The 21,540-nt window shown below is 42.2% G+C and overlaps 1 protein-coding gene across 1 annotated transcript; it reads left to right on the forward strand.

The window, feature by feature from the left end:
* Nucleotides 1–941: 941 nt before the first annotated feature.
* wnt2 (wingless-type MMTV integration site family member 2) lies at nt 942–20,332 on the forward strand. Its single transcript, XM_078221168.1, has 4 exons — nt 942–1,068; nt 3,357–3,634; nt 5,727–5,991; nt 20,103–20,332. The coding sequence occupies exons 1-4, from the start codon at nt 942–944 to the stop codon at nt 20,330–20,332; spliced, it is 900 nt and encodes a 299-aa protein (XP_078077294.1).
* The last annotated feature ends 1,208 nt before the right edge of the window (nt 20,333–21,540 follow it).

Genomic DNA, 21,540 nt, shown 5'->3' on the forward strand with positions numbered 1-21,540 from the left:
ACAGTCTGAAAGATGTGCTGGTTAGGTGCATTGGCCATGCTAAATTCTCCCTCATTGTACCCGAACAGGTGCCGGAGTGTGGCCACTAAAGGATTTTCACAGTAACTTAATTGCAGTGTTAATGTAAGCCTACTTGTGACACTAATAAATAAACTTTAAACTAATGTTTGCCAAAAGAGATCTAAATGGCTGCCAATGTTCTATCTAAATATGGCACCAGTCATTGGTGAAGGATCATTAGCCCTATTTTGCTGCATGGGATCCAGGATACATTACTGTCAATCCTGAATTGAGACCAGGAATCAGTTGAAATTCATTCTCCTACACGGCGGCAAGGAAATGGAATGAATATTTTAGTTTGCAGCTGTGGTATTTGCAAAACATTGTTCAGAGTTTTTGGAAGATCAGTTCGAATACTTCAACTTCAGTCGACACGCTTTGTATTTGATAGAGGCAAGAGATTCTCCAGTAGGTGCTTATCATCATAACAGGATTTCTGAGTCTGAGCTTAATAAATCCCATTAGATATTTACAACATGGGAATTGATGCTTTGAGACTTGGTTATTGTTTGTTCAGTGAATGCTGAAGTACAGGGGAGGAGGAGGGGTTGGAGAGGGAGGGGTGGGATAGGGAAGAGAAGGGATAGGAGGAGGGGGGAATGGGGTGAGATAGGGCGGAGGAGGAGAAAGCAGGGAGGGCACCAGCAAAAGAGGAAATGGAAGTTGAATGTGAGATTTAACAGTTTTAAGTTCATAATTGGCGATAAAGATTTCATTCTCCAGCAATGTTGTTCTATTTTTGTACCTTGACTGTTGCAGTCGTTGATCATTCCACTAATTCCGGCAGGTATATGGGTGCCCTTGGAACCCGGGTGATTTGTGACAACATCCCAGGCTTAGTGAGCAGACAGCGACAGCTTTGTCACAAACATCCCGATACAATGCAGTCAATTGGAGATGGTGCCAAAGAGTGGATTGCAGAATGTCAGCATCAGTTCCGCCATCATCGCTGGAACTGTAACACCCTGGACAGGGACCACACGCTTTTTGGTAGAGTCATGCTCAGAAGTAAGTAAAAAATGGGATCGAAAGCCAGACTTATTTCTGAGATTATCTTCACAACTGCTATAGTCTTTGTAGGTTGCACTTATACTTTAAATGCTAGTTACAGGCAATAAATGCAGTGGAGCAAAGGAGGCTTAGGGATGATCTTATTGAGGTCTGTAAAATAACGAGGGGCATAGACCAGCTAGATAGTCAACATCTTTTCCCAAAGGTAGGGAAGTCTAAAACTAGACGGCATAGGTTTAAGGTCAGAGGGGAGAGATACAAAAGGGTCCAGAGGGGCAATTCTTTCACACACAGGGTGGTGAGTGCCTGGAACAAGCTGCCAGAGGTAGTAATAGAGGCGGGTACAATTTTGTCTTTTAAAAAGCATTTCGATTGTTACATGGGTAAGCTGGGTATAGGGGGATTGGGCCAAACACGGGCAATTGGGACTTGGTGGTTAAAAAAAAAGGACAGCATGGACAAGTTGGGCCAAAGGGCCCATTTCCATGCTGTAAACCTCTGTGACTCTAATGGTGGCCGAGAAGTGCGACCAAGAGTTGGCAATCCAGAATTACAGAGCTAGCTGTGCATGTGCCCGGGTCACAATAAGGTCAGCCACAAAGAAACTCTATGTTCACATACATGGACAGATGAATCGTATTAGGCTATCAATCTATAATGTCTGGGGAGTGCACCTGGCTCATTGCACGCATTATTAAAAATTAAAGTTACAGTGCAAGATCTACTTTGCTCTGATTATAGAATGCAGACTTGCATCACATCCTGACTTATTTCTAAAGTTTTGGTAAAATATGGGTGGATGCTTAGGCATCGATTCCCGGCTTGGGTCACTGTTTGTGTGGAGTTTGCACATTCTCCTCGTGTCTGCATGGGTTTCCTCCGGGTGCTCCGGTTTCCTCCCACAGTCCAAAGATGTGCGGGTAGGTTGATTGGCCATGTTAAAATTGCCCCTTAGTGTCCTGGGATGCATAGATTAGAGGGATTAGCGGGTAAAATATGTAGGGATATGGGGGTAGGGCCTGGGTGGGATTGTGGTCGGTGCAGACTCAATGGGCTGAATGGCCTCTTTCTGTACTGTAGGATTTCTATGATTCTATTCTTTCTTAGGCAATAAAAACCAGACACTAAAATTCTATCCTCTGCTCAGCAGTGACTTACAAATGTTTTCGATTGAGAAACTTAGACTCAAGTTATTTGAGACTCTCAGATAACTACTTGAATAATAATTAAATATAAACTGCACACTAGCACTGTATTTACTCCATTTTAACAATTGGACAATCTTTAAAATCTTCAGCTCCCATACCAAGTTTTTGTTTAATATGTGGTCCCTTTGAGCACAGGATCGATCTCAGCTCCATTATATATGTAATAAATGTGAGTCACGGACTGGGAATGAAGACTAATGATGGGTTCAAACAGTCAGAATAATGAGGGAAGTTTGAGTGGTTTACAATAAGGCGGCTGTTAAATGTAATCTCCACAATTTACTCAGTTTCCTATTAACATTTAGGAAGTAGGCTCTCTGTATCTTTATTTACAGAATATTTCTACTTCTGGTGACCACAATGCAGTCAATTGGAGATGGTGCCAAAGAATGGATTGCAGAATCTCAGCATCAATCCCACCATCGCTGCTGGTTATACAATGCTAACCATTGATGAACATTACATCGTTAATTTATACCAAGATTTCTGCCTTTTTAAAATCTTTTCTCATTATTTTTAAACTATTTGTTTTTATTTTTGTGAAATCAATGCTTAACTAACAAAACTACTCTTGATATTTAAGTACCTCTATTATTGTAATCTTGTTTCATCATCACAGCGCTGAAATGTATAAAACCATCATGGTCAATGGGATGGAGTTGTTCTAATTCTGCTGGAGCTCCCACCATTGAAATTAAAATTAGGCCATTAAAATTAAACATAAATGGATACTGATGGTAACAAATTCCTGTGGAGGGGACGCTCCACTATGTGTGTGTGTGTGTGCACGTGTGTGTGTGTGTATGCACATGTGTGTGTGCACATGCGTGTGTATGCACATGTGTGCACATGCATGTGTGTGCGTGTGTGCATGTGTGCCTGTGTGTGCATGAGTGTGCAAGTGTGTGCGCACATGTGTGCATGTGTGCGCACACATGTATGTGTGTGCACATGTGCATGTGTGTGTGTGTCCACGTGTGTGTGTGTCTGTCTGTGTGTGGGGTGAGGTGGGAGTGCAGGGACTTGCCTTGTGACAGTAGGCATTTTAGCCAACCATCTTGTGCTTTCCTGATACAGGTAGCAGAGAAGCCGCCTTTGTTTATTCCATCTCCTCTGCTGGCGTTGTGTTTGCCATAACGAGAGCCTGTAGTCAGGGAGAACTCAGCTCCTGTTCCTGCGACCCCCAAAAAAAAGGCAGCTCCAAGGACAGCAAGGGAACCTTCGACTGGGGAGGATGCAGTGATAACATTGAGTACGGTATTAGCTTTGCTAAAGCATTTGTGGATGCCAAAGAAAAGAAAGGAAAAGACGCCAGGGCACTAATGAACCTGCATAATAACCGAGCTGGCCGAAAGGTGCGTTCATTCTTACTCCTCAGCTTTTTAAAACCATAGGATTGTGTGCTTGTTACATTTGGCAATGGAAAGTGTTTTTTCACGAAGAAAAATGTTTGCAAAACCTTTTGGCTTTCACGCCAGAAAAGACAAACAGCAGGTTGTCACAGTGTCACTGCACAGAAGTGAAATGACAAGCATTTAAACTTTTGGTGATTGTTGTGCTTACTGATATTTTTCCATTTCAGGCACCCAGTATCAACATCAAGGATCTACATGTCAGGTTTAATTAACCAAGGTTGCATTCAAAGTAAAGCTCCCTCTATTTTATCCCAACAATCCATGTATGTACCTTGACTAACCTCTGCACCATTCAGGGTGGGATTGCTAATGATCGTCCATGTACCTCCTCAGGATGTACGTTAGATCACGTCAGTCCCATTGACAGCAACATGTAAACATTTGTGCTCAACAGAAAGACACGTTTGCTGCAGTAAGCATCATCATCATGTATGCTATGCCCCAAGGCAGGTCCTTGGCTTATAGTTGTCTTTCCATGTCTCTATCCTGTGCCAGTCTTTTCCTTTGCCAATAACTTCCTTCAATTTTCCATCCGTCCTGCAATAAAATTTGCTTCCTTCCTCTTTTTCCTGGAAATCTTCCCATTTCCTCTTAAAATGTGCCCTGCCCACCCGCTCTGCATTTTCCTAATTACATTCAGTACATTTCTGTGTTCATTCAGTCTTGTACAGCACGCCATCATTTGTTACCTTTTCTGACCAACTCATCCTTTCCATTCTCTTCCAAACCCACATGTAGATTTGCTGCAATAAAAAAAAACATCCAAATAACATTTCCCTAAACTCAGAGATTGAAAGCTGGACTTTAATCCAATTACCCCAATTTGATTAAGGTCCAGTTCACTTCCTTGTTGGAAGTGGTTTAGTATATCAACTGTGCTTGGGGGGGGGGGGGGGGGGGGGGGGGGTGTGGAGGGGGGGGTGGTGGGTGGGGGGATAAACTTAACATGCTACAAATCTGACGTGAAAGCATAAAAATACTAGAAATAAACCAGCATCTAAAAAGAGAAAAGTCCCTTTGTCAGTTTTGATGAAGGATCTAACCCTGAAAGGTTAACAGCTTTTAACTTTTCTGATGTTGAGAGATCAGCTATGTATTTCAGATATCATCTGGTTTTATCCAACGCATCAACTGCTTTGTTTCAATTCCACACACTGTTAAAATCATACTGTGGTGTCCAGCACAGAATGCGTGTGCTCTGAGGATGGACTGTCTGACTCAATTGTTAGGACTCTTGCCAAGTATAACAATCAATTAATTCTCCACCCATAGGTTAGAGAAGAGACCAGTGCCTTGCAATAAATTATCTTTCGTTCTTGTGGGTAGGAATGTTGCTGACAACCCTGTGAATATCAGCACTGCCGCAGTCACATTTCTTGGTGGTAACCATCCTGTTTCTTCTGCTGATTATTTCCAGGATTCTAGTGAGAACACTCACAGAAAAACAGACATTTTAAGTACCTTATAAAAAGTAAATAAAACCGTACTCCCTACACATGCATTCACAAACAATAGGGTTAGAACACCATTGTTAAATAGCAAAAGTTTTCAGCAATTAACTTGTATACTATTTAGTTTGCAATTGGGTTCATCTAGTACCAATTCTCTTCCTAGTGGCGCACTAAGGCAGACTTTCATCTGTTTCTGTAACTACCAATTCCTGGAACAGGGTTGTTTAGTCTGTCACCGGGGACTTATAGCTTGAGGGGCACCACTCCACATCAAACATGGCTGACCAGGCATCTCTCCTGTTCTTTCCGCCAGCCATTGGCGTGTTTGGAAGGATTTGCCAGTTGACGCACTCAGCCTGTTTGACCGCATTTTTTGAGCCATGTTCCTTGGCTATCAAGTCCTGGGGTGGGACTCGAACTCGGAGCTTCTGGTTCAGAGGCAGGGACACTGCCCACTGCGCCACAAGACCTCCTCCTGATACCAGTTAGTCACTGATTATGCCACTGCTGATGTCTCCCGTGAATTGATGCTTCAATGATATTATTGTTGGGAACTGAAGGTACTCTTATCCTCCTGGCAGGCTGTAAAGCGCTTCCTGAAGCTTGAATGCAAATGCCACGGAGTGAGTGGATCATGTACTTTGCGAACTTGCTGGCTTGCCATGGCAGACTTTCAAAAAACGGGTAATTACCTGCGGAAAAAATACAATGGAGCTATCCAGGTGATCATGAACCAAGATGGGACTGGTTTTACTGTCGCAAACAAGAACTTTAAAAAGCCAACGAAGAATGACCTCGTGTATTTTGAGAACTCACCAGATTATTGTGTCATGGACAGAGAAGCAGGTAATCCAATACTCCGCTGTTTGTTATATTCCACTGAATATAAACTCAATTTGGTTGCTGCTATCACAGTGTAAGCCTAGCCTGGACCGTATTCGTCCTGAAATTATAACACTTTTTTACATTACAGTCCTTCTTTAGATGTTTCCTATTAGAATTTCCTTAAATAAGAAGCACCCCAATTGAATGGTTTCTGCATCAGTGACTTGCTTTTTCCCATGGGACTTAGCTTTGAATCCAACTCAAACTGATGGGGTAGTAGGGCTCTTAAAATTAAATTTCAATCAAATTGATTATACAGTTTTTACAACTTGCAGTGTAACACAAATTCATATTGCATTACAGTTTCCAAGCACCTGTGGAGAAGTTACATTGGTGCATTAAGGGTGTTCTCTGAGGTAGAAGCAATAAATACAAGGTAAAGGGGAGTTCACACTGCATTCAAACCAGAGAACAACAAAACTATCATAGAATCCCTACAGTGCAGAACGAGGCTATTCGGCCCATAGAGTCAGCACCAACAACAATCCCACCCCAGATCCTATCCCCGCAACCTAACACATTTACCCTGCTAATCCCTCTAACCTACATATCCCAGGACACTAAGGGGCAATTAACATGGCCACTCAACCTAACCCACACATCTTTGGACTGTGTGAGGAAACCAGAGGAAACCCACACAGATAGTGACCCAAGCCGGGAATCGAACCCGGGTCCTTAGCACTGTGAGGCAGCAGTGCTAACCACTGTGCTACCGTGCTGCCTGTCAGAAAATACAAATAGTGAGAAACTACTCCTTAGCGCTAATATTCTTCTTGTGAGTGCAGCATTTACCAAAAAAGAAGAAAATATCTCCACATCCTCAACAAATTTGCTCTTTGGACTTAAAACTTTCCATTTGACATTGCAGACAGAAATAGTTTGGTAGCGTTACTGATGTGGTTTTGCTAAAGTAAATGCCACTTTAGTCTTCCTTAAGGAAGAAAAGCTAGGAAGTCAGTTTTCACGATATTCACATGAAAGAATTAAGGCAGGAGACAGTCCTTGTATACTATACTCTATGTATCATTCTTGGATGTCATTTAAGATGAGAAGTATTGAAATCTTTTGAGTCTATTGGTATAAAAGCATTCACTTCCATAACATAATGCCAACATGGAGTTTTAAGAACATTTGGGATAGTTAGGAAAGAGTTATATTAAAAATGAAGATGAAATGATAACCCCAACATAATCCTTTCAATCTCAACATACTTTGTAAAATATTTGCCATTATATCAATTTGAATTCAGCAATCACACAATGCAGTAGTTAGTGTCAGTTACAACTCTTCATGTATTCAGTAATGAACTGGGCGGCACGGTGGCACAGTGGTTAGCACTGCTGTCTCACAGCGCCAGGGACCCACATTCAATTCTGGCCTCTGATCTCCGTCTGTATGGAGTCTGCACGTTCTCTCCGTGTCTGCGTGCGTTTCCTCCGGGTGCTCTGGTTTCCTCCCACACTCCAAAATTGTGCAGGTTAGGTTGATTGGCCATGCTACATTGATCCTTAATATCAGGGGGGTTAGCAGGGTAAATACATGGGGTTACAGGGATTGGAACTGGGTGGGATTGTTGTCGGTGCAGCCTCGAAGGGCTGAATGGCCTCCTTCCGCACGGTAGGGATTCGATGAACATTCTTTACTGGACACAATACTCAGTCGTTAAACTTGACCAAATGTAAACAGGTTTTCCCAAGTGCATTGTATTATTCCATACAAAATCCCATATTTTTAATTGCGTTGACTGCTGGAAAGAAAAGAAACTAGTTTGTATTTTAATAGTTTTGCCTTGAATAACTGTGGGTGGCAGTCTTTTGACAGTGGGAGCAGTATTTCTAACACTAGGTTAAGTCTACATAACTCTTGGCAAAGATACAGTGTTCAATCATCTCTGCAAATTTTACAGTCCTAAAGCAAACATTGGTGTACCCTGGAAATGTTTGCATAACATCTTGCAAATTCATGCTTTTGTTTTACTCACACTTTTTGTTGGCACACGCTTGCTTTCTTTAAAGTCCATGTGGTAATCCATCAGAATACATTACAATCTCCTGTCGAGAATGCCAGAATGCAACTGTAAGCTTATGAATGGCAGGAAAATATTACTTCATTTGAAGGTTTTCACACAGTGCTTTTTTAAAATTCTGTACTATGTTCGCTGTTGCTAAGGTTAGCTGATACACTTGTGTATTTTTCAGAGCCTTAGGAACTGTAACTATACAATGATACAGGTAACGTTTTGTTAAAAATATTAGGACTTTTAAGCAGTACATAATTTAATTCTGATATGGATATATCAAGATTAAAGGGGAATTTATAACATCCACGAGGGGTTGACATTCACGGTCTTCATGTTGAATCTTTTTGTGACAGCTGTTAGCTTCATTAGGTACAAATAGCAGTAAATGTGTTCAGAATGAAGAATGTCTGTGGAATATTTCCACCACCACATCTGCTGATGATTTTCCTTTCCTTTATACCTTTCACTTGACCTGACAGAACTGTAATGTGTCAAAGATAAATATCACAGTCAGATCCACTAGACACCAACCCATTGACTCATGAAATGTAAAGCACTGTCAAGGACTGGCAACAATGTCTTATAGATATAAAATGCAAGGTTCTCCTGGTGGTGGGTGGCACAGTGGTCAGCACTGCTGCCTCACAGCACCAGGGACCTAGGTTTGACTCCTGGCTTGGGTCACTGTCTGTGTGGAGCTTGCATGTTCTGCCTAAGTCTTTGTGGGTTTCCTCAGGGTGCTCTGGTTTCCTCCCACAGTCCAACTACATGCTGGTTAGGTGCATTGGCCATGCTAAATTCTCCTTCAATGTACCCAAACAGACGCCAGAGTGTGGCACCTGGGGGATTTTCACAGTAACTTCATTGCAGTGTGAATGTAAGCCCATTTGTGACTAATAAATAAACTTTATTTATGAAAATAAATAAAATAACACCAAAAACTTGACCCATCTAGAAAACTGCAATTGTAAAATGGAAACGTCCTAGGATTAACCTTTTCCTAATCCAAAACTATTTGTGAAATTCCATTAAAAATGATAAACTTAGAAGTACATGGAAGGTACAACATGAAAACAATTCCTTTGGCTTAACCAATCCATGTCAGCCTTTATCCCCCATCTGAGCAAAAGGTTCCTATTAAATTTATCCACTAGTTCCATATTCCATTCATCACCCATCCAATCTAAACTTGAATGTTGACATAGTTCTGTTTCAAATACTAATACTGCAAGTGAATTCTACAGCCTCACAATTGACTGTATGAAGAAGCTTCCCTTGTGTTCTGTTCTAAAGCTCTCAAGTTTAATCTTAAATCTTTGCCCCTCATTCAAGATTTGATTCAAGACCCCTCACTTGCTAGGACACTGTCTGCTTCTATCTACCTTGTCCCATTCTTCCATCATTTTAAGAGGTTCTATCCTAATGCTCCATAATCCAATGAACATTTCAAGCAATACTTTGGCCGGTATATCCCAGTGAAGAATCTTGGTGTCTACTTGTACTCCTGAAATCTAGGAAAAGTCTACCATTCAGTATTATATTAAGTTCACTTGGAATTTAAAAAAAAAATCAGATTGAAACTTGTACTCAAAGTGAGAAATGTCATTGTTGGGGAAACAGTGTTTTCAACTTTTTGCAATGGTAGCATTGAGCCCTGCAAGTCAAACGTGGCATAGGTTATGTACAGTTCAAAAAGCTTTCTCTCTTGTGTCCTAAGAGTAGAACGATTTTCCAAGATTTTGCTGCCAGGAATATATTACCAAGAATAATTTAGAATTATATCTGATGATGGAAGCATCAGAAATCATTTGATTTTTGATCATTCTCTGAACACTAATGAAAGAATGATCACAAGAATGTCTAACTGGAATAGAGTGTCTTCAGTAGTATCCTATTTACTTTAAGGATATGGTTAACTTCAGTGTTGAACATACCAATGTTCCTGAAATGTCTTCCCTGTTTCACCCTACAATCCCTCCCATAAGTTGGATTATTACTAAACACTGTAAGAAAAGAGAGGGTAAATAAGTTGTAGAATCCTCCAGTGGACAGATAACTCACTCCATGAACCAACGCATTGCCCTACCTCAGGAATGTTCATTATGCCGCTTGCAGCTGGAGGCTAAAAAATATCATTGGCAAACATTCGGACTTTCCACAAGTTCTGAGCAATGTAGGATGTGGTTAAAATTAAGCTCAGAGAAGTTGTTCCACGCAGTTTCTGGAATTTTACAAGATGGGAAGCCTCCTGCGAGGATCCAACCCACAGTAATTGATTCTTCATTGCAAATATAATGCTGGATAAAGCAACTTTCAATTTCCAGTGGCACATGAACCATATCATTTTCTGTGAAGAATGTGTTCTGTTTAAATATATTTGTATTTATTGGTAAGAGCAGTGACAACCATGGCTCAGTTGGTAGTATTTTTGTCTCAGAGTCAGAAGGTTGTGGGTTAAATCCCACTCTGGGAATTGAGCATCAATACCAGGAACGGGATTTTCCAGCCGTGCTCGCCCCAAAACCGGAAAATCCCACCCAAGGAACTTTCCATGGTCCGCCCCTCACCCGCTCCAATTCCAATGGTGGGCGGAACAGAAAAATTCGCCTCCAAGACTGCGCGCCAGTGCAGTGCAGAGGGAGTACTGTGCGGTTAGAGTTGCTATCTTTTGTATGAAACATTAAGCCGACCTGCCCTCTCAGGTAGACATAAAAGGTCCCTGGCACAATATTGAAGAAAGTGAAGAGGAGTTTTCCCTGGTGTCCTGGCCAATAATTATCCCTCAGTTAACAGCACAAGAAACAGATTATCTAATTATCATTGCGTAGCTCTGTCTAGGAGTTAGCTGTGCACAAATTGGCTGCTGAGTTTCCTACATTGTGACAGTGACAACACTTCAGGGACAGAATTGTACAGTCTCCTGTTAACGGGAAAGTAGGCTGGAGAGCCTGTAAAACTCCCCAGCTGGTCATCCCACCCCCAATTATTGGCCACTTCCCTCCTGGCTCCCTCCTGGCTCCAATTTTTAAGCCAGCAGCAGGAGGTCAGGGAAAGTGGGGGAAGACCCGGCAGATCGCCATGCCTGAGTGGACCTCAGGCGGGAAAGGGAAGAGACTCCTCAATCACTGGCCCCCTTTCCAGATCGAATGCCCCTCCCAAGGTCTGCTCTCTGGGTGCTTCCTCCCCGCATAGCTTTGCCATCACACACTTCTCCTCAACACACCTGGGCATCCTCGCCATGAGAACCCGTACCTACCTGGCCCTGTGGGTTCTCGCAGTTAGACAGGGAGTGTTAAAAGGCTGCAGATTCCTGTGATCAGCACTCTCCAGGTGACAGAGCAGGAAAATCCACGATCTGAAACCTTTGCATCAACTGAACATCAAAGAACAAAGAACAGTACAGCACAGGAACAGGCCCTTCAGCCCTCCAAGCCTGTGCCAATCATGTTGTCCGATCTAGACCAACCGTTTGTATTTCTCTATTCCCCATCTGTTCATGTGTCTATCCAGATAAGCCTTAAATGTCGCAAACGTATCTGCTTCAACCACCTCACTTGGCAGTGCATTCCAGGCCCCCACCACCCTCTGTGTAAAAAACATCCTCCCCACATTTCCACTGAACCTCTCCCCCCTCTAAGCGTCCTTTATACAATATTGACTGAGCGTACTTTACATTGACCGAGCAACTTTTACATTGAGAGTTCTTAGTATAATCTAGAACTCCATTCACTTAGCAGAACAATGTGACAAATTCTAGATGGGTTATATTTGCAAGTCACTTGTTGCAAAGGTGAGATTTCAGAAAAAATGGTATTGTGGAATTAAAGGTTTGTAGTTAATACAGTGAGTTAACAGAATGTTCCAACTCAGTCATACACATTGTCCAGCATTCTGATTTCTATCGAGCAGTCGTTTAGTGGGGCAGTGATGGCTAGTGATAGTGTCACTGGCTGTTAATATAGAGGCCTATGCCAATGATCCGGAACATTGGCTCAAATCACATCATGACAATCGATGGAATTTGAAATTCCAAGTTAATGGATTTTAAAAAATGTTATTTTTCATAAATCTGGAATTGGAAGCTAGTTTTGGTAATGGTACCATGAATCCATCATTGATTGTCGGAAAACCCATCTGATTCACTAATGCCCTTTAGGGAAGGGATCTGCCCTCCTGACCTGTGACACGTGACTCCAGACCCACAGCAATGTGGTTGACTTTTAATTGCCCTTTGAAATGGCCTAGCAAACTACTCGAGTTATACCAGGTGGACTACAGCGGTTCAAGAAGGCAGCTCACCAACACCTTCTCAAGGGCAATTAAGGATGGGCAATATATGCTGGCCTTGCCAGTGTGCCCACATTCCATGAAAGGATAAAAGAATAATTTAACTTGGTGCACCAATGCATTAATTGAGATCTACAACAATACCTATAATAAATATTGTATCAAATTGACAGTACAACATGGTGTAAATGTTGAGGCCAGCATATATGCCTCTCATTTCAGCATGCATTGTTCACTAATAATTGCCAGGGAAAAATAATCTAGTTAACATTTTTAATGGGGCTAACTCTCCTGTATCCCAGAACACTCGGACCAAATGATAAAACATGGTTTTGGATTCTTTTTCAAAAAGATTACACATGTAAGCATTTAACAGACCTTAGGGACTATGGTTGACTTTGATATTTAAGATTTATGAATGTGACGGTAATATTATCTACAGTGTATGGCCATTTAGAAACCAGTTACGTTGCAGTACCAGTCCCTGGAAGGTACCCACAAATAGCAACTTTATGCAGCTGGTTCCCGAGTTGTGCTTTGCCTAAAGACAATACTGTTCTGTAATTCTATTGTCCGGGCAGAACAGGTAGGTCTGCCGACTCTCCCTTAAGCACCAACTTTTTAAAAAGCACCACTTTAAAAAAGAGTGTATAATGGGGTAAAGTGCTAAACCATCCAAATTGTAAGATCTCCGGTTAAACATTTGGTCAGTGCTCAGGTTGTTAAAGTTTATTTAACAACCTGAGACCCTCGTCAGACCCCACTTGGAGTACTGTGCTCAGTTCTGGTCGCCTCATTACAGGAAGGATGTGGAAAAGATTGAAAGGGTGCAGAGGAGATTTACAAGGATGTTGCCTGGATTGAGTGGCATGCCTTATGAGGATAGGCTGAGGGAGCTCGGTCTTTTCTCCTTGGAGAGATGTAGGATGAGAGGAGACCTAATAGAGGTATATAAGATGTTGAGAGGCATAGATTGGGTGGACTCTCAGAGGCTTTTTCCCAGGGTGGAAATGGCTGCTACGAGAGGACACAGGTTTAAGGTGCTGGGGGGTAGGTACAGGGGAGATGTTAGGGGTAAGTTTTTCACACAGAGGGTGGTGGGCGAGTGGAATCGGCTGCCGTCAGTGGTGGTGGAGGCAAACTCAATAGGGTCTTTTAAGAGACTCCTGGATGAGTACATGGGACTTAATAGGATGGAGGGTTATAGGTAGGCCGAAAAGGTAGGGATATGTTCGGCACAACTTGTGGGGCCGAAGGGCCTGTTTTTGTGCTGTAGTTTTCTATGTTTTCTATGTTCTATTTATTAGTCACAAGTATGGTTAAATTAACACTGCAATGAAGTTACTGTGAAAATCCCCGAGTTGCCACACTCTGGTGCCTGTTCGAGTACACTGAGGGAGAATTTAGCATGGCCAATGCACCTAACCAGCACGTCTTTCGGACTGTGGGAGGAAACCGGAGCACCCGGAGAAAACGTGCAGACTCCGCACAAAGAGTGACCCCAAGCTGGGAATCAAACTTAGGTCCCTGGCGATGTGAGGCAGCAGTGCTAACCACTTGCCACTATGCTCTCAGTTCAGACAGGGTGACAGTTGGAGCACCTCTTGTCGTAATGTACTCTGTGGTAAGATCACCAAACTGAATGTGTAGGCATACAATAACTTTAACGTGATGCCTATCTGAAACATGGTAGCAGCTTTTTAGACATGAATCATTTTATCTATATAATTAACTTGGCTGATTTTTTTTTAAACATCCTTTTCCTGGCCTCTTTCTCATCTTTTATTGTTCTGAATGCCAAGGTAGTATTTTTCATTGGTCAGGCTTTGCACATTCCTGAAATCATTGTGGATGAGAAGGTGACAGCCCCTTCCACCGATGCCCAAGTTCTTATTCCCTGTATTTTCTATTGATCCTTTTATTCCACGCATAATCCTGAAAAAGGCCCGGCAGTAAATTCAGAACTCATGCAGCTGTTCATTTATTTTGGAATCTGAGAATAATTCTGTGCTCTGAAAGCACAAAGTGATGATTAACTGTCTAATGATGATAGCGCAGTTGCTAATTCTGTGACAGGTTATGACAGGATAAACACAGATACTGCAGCCACTCAGGCACCACATTTTCTCAGCTATTGCCAACACACTCATTATTGGCAGATTTATGAAGGAATAAAATGTTGAGGCTGTTTGTATCGAAGGCTTTAATCAGAATTCTGAGAGTTACATTCCATGTTTCCATTCTGTAATTAAATCCGAATATCCCACTTTTTAAAGCTCGAGTTCAATACCCTGTTTCATGGTAGCATTATTTCAAAATCAACTGCTTTAGAATTTGGTTCCCTGGGGTTGTCCTCGGGACGTTTCCCTGTCTTATCCGTAAAAGTTGAACATTTACCTCTGGCTTGGATTGTTGAGACCTGTAACTCACACAGGCCTGAAAGTTCCACCATCCACAACTTCCTCAGTTTATTTACTCTGGACTCAGGCATTTATAATTTTTTTTTTTGTTTTGCTTGGTTGAAACTTGAATTATTGCATTTTAGTGGCGTGGCTATTTTTTTTTTTAGTACCCTTCTGTCTCCCAGCCAGGAAAGCCACAACGAGCCTTGGTGCCACAGTGATTGTTTTCACTTGTTATCTGTTAAAATGATGCTGCATCTGTTGGGAACAGATGAGAAACAAGCAAGAGTGCCATACATCACATTGGGATCTTTGTTCAAGGAACAGGAAAGCAGAATGCCAACAATGCTTTGTTCAGCCACCTAAGGTCATTTTGTGATATAACTGGGTTAAAACCAATCCTTCTTTCTCTCCCCTGGTTCAGCTACATGACAACAATTTCAATATATTGAACCTCTCTGACCATACAGCCAAAACTTCCCTTTAAAAGGGTACTTAACACCTCAACAGTTGCTCTGAAAATAGCTTGTGGTCTAGAGACAACGTCTATCAAATTTCTTCAGCCAGAAGAATCCGTAGTTTAATGTTTATTTATTAGTGTCACAAGTTGGCTTACATTAACACTGCAATGAAGTTACTGTGAAAATCCCCACACTCCGGCGCCTGTTCGGGTACACCGAGGGAGAATTTAGCATGGCCGATGCATCTAACCAGTTCGCCTTTCAGACTGTGGGAGGAAACCAGAGCACCTGGAGGAAACCTATACAGATACGGGGAGAATGTGCAGACTCCGCCCAGACAGTGACCCAAGCTGGGAATCGAGTCCGGGACCCTGGCGCTGAGAGGCAGCAGTGCTAATCACTGTGTCACCTCGGTGTTTCTGGCTTCCATATTATGGTGATTTACAATCCAAGTGGACCATTCCAGGGTACCCTAAGTAGACACATCTGCCTTTACCATTGAAACATGTCTTCATGTATGATTCCCAATTGACATCTTGTTTTCTGGTGTTGCCGAGTCATTTTGTTGATGGAGGCTTGTAAGCTGATTAAAAATATTGTTTAAAAAGTTGCATTTTTGTAACGGCAAGTTCAGTTTTTTTTCCTGATCTGAGTAATATGGACATTGATGATAATAGCCTACCTCTAAGCTGATTTTATGCCTCCAGTGTGATCAAAAAGAGCCCAGAATGCCACCATGCCTCTAGATTACATTGAGCTAGTATAGATTAGAAGCACAATGCTTTTCAAAAGCTTCTCTCTCATGGATCATTTCACTGCTGACTGATGGCACACCACATTAGATTAACGCGAGATAGCCTCCAAAAGTGTTGTACCTATGAATAAAGCTGGAGGTCACCGTCAGCTCTCAGGGGGGACTCTGTAAAGTTTGAGATATTAGCGGGCTAGTCAAAAAAGTTGGGGGCGATGAAAAGGAACATGCAGAGGCATAAAACAGATACTAAAAGGAAGATGGTAGAAATGCTTTAACTCAATCATCGGTGGCACCCACATGATGGGTTAGCAAAAAGCCCAGAGGAGTTTACATGAATATGAAGGTTCCAACTGAATGTATTTGAACAGCCTGTTTTCCAGCTCCCAATGGACTTAAGTCAATAAATCAACACTGCCTTTGTAATTAACAGTTGACATCCAAAACATTATCGCTAATTTTTAAAATGAACGCCCAGTCAGAGAAATGACATGATAATATTCATAATTCTTTAACAAGATGATTCTTGCTCATTTATCAGGATGTCACAGTTGTGAATTATGTACTTATCAAGAAATTAATGTAGCAATATAAGTTTAGTTGTTCTGTTGTAATGTTAACACTCACTTCCTCACTGCTCGCCATTAGGAAATGCAGATCCCAAGCATAGCAACATAGCAAATAGGAGCAGAGTGAGCCTCCAGTGCCCTTGAGCCTGCTCCACATTCAACTACCACACAGCTGATCTCCTACATGAATGCCATTTTCCTGAACTATCCCCATATCTCTTGATAACTTTAACATCTAGAAATCTACCGATCTCTGTCTTATGTATACTCATGACTGAGCCTTTACAGCCCTCTGGGTTGGAGAATTGCAAAGATTCACTACCCTTTGAGTAAGGAATACCTCAATCCTAACTGGCCTACCTCTGGAACTGTGTCCCCCTGCTTCTAGATATGCCCCCTCAACCCCGACCAGGGATGCATCCTTCCTGTATCTACTCTGTCAAGCCCTATGAGAATTGTGTACCATTCAGTAAGATTGCCTCTCATTCTTCTAAATTCTAGAGAAAATAGAACCAGTCCTCAAACTCTCCTCACTGGACAACCTGCCATCGCAGAGATCAGTCTGGTGAAACTTCCTTGCACTCTCTATGGCAAGTATGTCCTTCCATGTGTAAGGAGACCAGAACTGTACACAATACTCCAGGTACAGTCTTATCAAGGTGCTATACAATTGCAATGTACCATTTGCCTTCCTAATTGCTTGCTGCATCTGCATTGTGGCTTTCAGCGACTCATGAACGTGGACCCTTCCCAAGGATGATCCCTTCCCAATCTCTCACCATTTAATAAATAATCCATATTTCTGTTTTTCGACCAAAGTGGATCACTTCACTTCTTTCCACATTACATTCCATCTGCCATGTTCTTGCCCACTCACTCAGTCTGTCTAAATCTCCTTGAGGCCTCTTTGTATCTTCCTCACAATTCACATTCCCACCTAGTTTTGTGTTATTAGCAAACTTGGGCTAGAATTTTACATCCCTCACTGGTAGGTTCTGAGGTGGGAAGAGCATAAAATTACATGAATGGGATTCCCTCTGGTATCCCACCCACCCAAACCCAGTTGCAATTTTAAGGTGGGGTGGACAGGGCCCTTGCCCTGATTAAGGCCCTTATGTGGCCCCTTGACGGCCTTTTCCGGCCAATTTCAACTTTTAGGCTGGTGGGTGTCAGCTGGATTAGGATGTCACACTGAAAAGGTTTTTACCCTTGATCTCAGGTGGCAAAGATGATGGGGGGGGGGGAGGGTGTTGCCTCAATCAGAAAGCCCCATTCAGACTGCGTTTCCATCCCCTCGAGGACCTGGAAGATCTGGTCCTCCCCCTCCTCCCCCCTCCATCGGCCTATATGCTCCGACACCAAGATTGCCCCCCCGGATCCCAACTGGGGCATCCCTACCCTCCCCAGAACCCCTGGTACTCACCTAAGGTGAGGTCCCAGGACTTAGGTTCGGACACAGCACTGCAGTACCTCTTCCGGCCATTTCAGCACACTACATGGATGGGTTGGAAAGCTGTCAGCCAATCTGATTCGCCGACAACTCTCCAAGGTAAGACTTCCATCCAAGTGTGCCGAGCGCTCACCATCCTGAAAATTCAGGCCTTGAAAATATTTGACTCCCACATCCAAATCATTGATACAAATAGTGAGTAGGTGAGGCCCAAGCACTAAGCTTTGCGGTGCCCCACTAGTCACAGTCGGCCAATCTGAAAGTGACACGTTTATTCCTACTCTCTGTGTTCTGTTGGATCACCTTTCCCGCTGGGTATTTGTGCCTAAAAGGAATGTGTATTTGTTGCAAACCATGCATTAATTGTTTACACTAGCCCTTGCCTGTCTACGGTCATACATTTCCCAATCTACCACAACCAACGTGCCCCTCATACCTACAGAGCTTCCTTTGTAGAGGTTAAAGACCCTCGTTTTGGATTGAACTACATCACTTTTAAACTTATTACAAAATTATATATTATAGTCGATCTTCCCTACAGGTTTCTTTATAATTAGATTATTAATCATCCACAATCTAAAATCTCCTGTTCTCCGGTTGGTTTCTCAATAAATTGTTCTAGAAAACAATGTTTGATACATTCCAAGAATTCATTCTTCACAGCATTAGTGCTAATTAGCCAGCAGCACAAAATGGGCTCATGGATGATTTTTTGTCATGTCTGATCTTCTTTCTACTCAGCTTCACAGAATGATAGTTCTACCTTATTTTTGGTGACTCAATTCCTAGTTTTATTTCATCTTTCATTCCCTCACCCTGCAGTATAAATATCTCTCACTTTCTATGCCTTTTAACTTTGATAAAGGGTCATCGGGACTCGAAACGTCAGCTCTTTTCTCTCCTTACAGATGCTGCCAGACCCGCTGAGATTTTCCAGCATTTTCTCTCTTGTTTTCAGATTCCAGCATCTGCAGTAATTTGCTTTTATCTAGTTTTATTTTCATTTTTATATGGTCTCTAATTAACGTGGTGAAAAATAAAAGCCAGCACTGTGGAAAGATTGGTTGCCAATTCACTGTGAGCCCATTTCACAATGTTGGTGAAGACCAATTTCACACCCAGTATCTTAAACAAGAAATACAAGACTGTAATCAAATGGCAATTTTACTGCTGTATGAGTGAATTCACAAATATTTTATATTATTCTTGTGTTTAAATTTAAATGGTGAAATAATGTGAGCTCCTATCATAATGTGGCTGGAATTTTAGATCAGTTAATAAGGCTTTCCCAGTTTGCAGCAAAGGTATAGCCATACAATCCAGGGACTCTAACATTTGGCTTGTCTTGCGTTTGTAAATCTCACCCCGAGGACACAGAGAAACTCCAGTCCATGCAGGAGAACTATCCAGTGACCACTGCTGGAAAGCACATGTGATATGACCACTGGGTGAGGAAAAGCTGGGACTCAGCTGTGATGTTTTTAATGGTTATTGTGACCCACTGTCTAGGTACCTAGGAGAAGAATAACCAGATGAGTGAGGTTCCAGAGGGCTCTGATGAACACAGATGTACTGCCCAGCAAGAGGCAATGACTTCAGGGGAGGAGGGAAACAATTAAAGGAGAAAGGTCTATATACACTCAAGAAAATGTTGAAGCAGATTCAGCTAAGCTGTCCTCTGTGCTTTCCGCGACCACTGTTTTAAACTTGAGTTAAAGCCTTTATCTCCCTAGGCACTCAAACCATTGCTCTGTTTTACTTTATAATAGATCAGTAAATGTTCAGTTTTTAAAATGGATCACCTGCCTGCTTTAACATGACAATGCAAAGTGGAGATAAATTGCCTCATTCATCATTCACAGTCAAACAGAATGACAGGCCACAGTTTGATATCTTTGTGTGCTATCATATATCAGACAGCTGCATGCTAATCACGTACTGTAAACTGGACTCCAAAACAGTAGAAATATAATCTTTATCATGGTTCATATAGCTCGGCATTTTTAAACACGCTGCAGGTTCTTCACGTGTGAGAAATTATCCTCCAGTGTTAAAGGGACGTTTTGTGTCAACTATCAGTTACTTGTTTTCAGTGTTGTAAAGAACTGAGACATTTATTCCTTGTTTGCCAGGTTCTTTGGGTACGGCAGGCAGAGTGTGTAACAGGACCTCTCGAGGAATGGACGGATGCGAAGTGATGTGTTGTGGACGGGGCTATGACACCTCCCGTGTCATGCGAGTGACAAAATGTGAATGTAAATTTCACTGGTGTTGTGTGGTCCGCTGTAAGGAATGCCATGAAATGACAGATGTGCACACATGCAAAGCTCCAAAGAATGCTGATTGGTTAGATCAGACATGAATGGCAAGGGAAGCTCAAACATTCATCGTGGGACAGATGACACTCTTCCCTGTTTTCTCATTATTGACCAAGCAAAATTATCTCCAGTTTTCATTCTATCCTCTGAATTTACAGCAGTGTCTACTTTTATTAGCATCCTAAATTATTTAAGTACTGAAGATGGTCATTATTTTCAGTAGAAACAGGGTACTTGTTTTGGAGTCTTTGGACCAGGGCTATTATGAAAATAAATGTGGCCTTTTCCTTACTGGAAATGCAGAAAATTGTCCTTGGTACATGATATATAGTCACCCTTCACTATTAAGCGTTGATAAATTGTAGTGAGGGTATAAAGTTAGGGTGAAGTCAAAAGATTTTGAAACCAGCAAACGGCTGCAGCTTTAGAAATCATAAACGGAAAATTCCTGGGATCAAAAAATTGCTGAATTTGATTTTATTTTGATAGCATCTCAATGCAGGCAAATGTTCTGGATACCAGCCACAAGATATTGCAGTCCTATTTTGGAATAATCAGTATGTCTTTGTCCTCTGCTGCTATTGGCTTTCTACAAATCTGGCCTGAGGCAAACATGTTCCCAGGTATTCATTCAACTGACTAAATCACTGCTTTATTTTTGTTAAGTTTCTACATCAGTTTAGGAAGATCTCAGGTAACCAATTTAATACCAAGTTCTACACCTCCTGTAGCAGCCTTTCCATAGTCCTGCAGCTCCAACAACACTCAAGAAGCTTGACACTATCCACCAAAGCAGCACACTTGGTCAACAACCCATCCATTGCCCTCAACATTCCCTTCACCGCTGATGCACAATGACAGCTGTGTGTACCACCTACAAGATGCACTGCAGCAACTCACCAAGGCTCCTTCAACAGCACCTTCTATAAACCTGTGACCTCTACCACCAAGAAGGACAAGGGCAGCAAATAAATGGGAACACCACCCCTACCTGCAAGTTCCTCTCCAAGCCACGCAGCAGCCTGACCTGGAAATATATCACTGTTCATTCACTGTCACTGGGTCAAAATCCTGGAACTCCCTCCCTAACAGTGCTGTGGATGTACATACACCACATGGACTGCAGCGGTTCAAGAAGGCAGCTCACCATCACCTTCTCATGGACAATTAAGGATGGATATTAAAGGCTGGTCGCGCCAGCAATGCCCACATATCCCATGTAAAAAATGTTTAAAATGCTACAGCAGCCTTT

Source organism: Mustelus asterias, chromosome 9, assembly GCF_964213995.1.
Source record: "Mustelus asterias chromosome 9, sMusAst1.hap1.1, whole genome shotgun sequence".
In the NCBI taxonomy this organism is placed as follows: domain Eukaryota; kingdom Metazoa; phylum Chordata; class Chondrichthyes; order Carcharhiniformes; family Triakidae; genus Mustelus; species Mustelus asterias.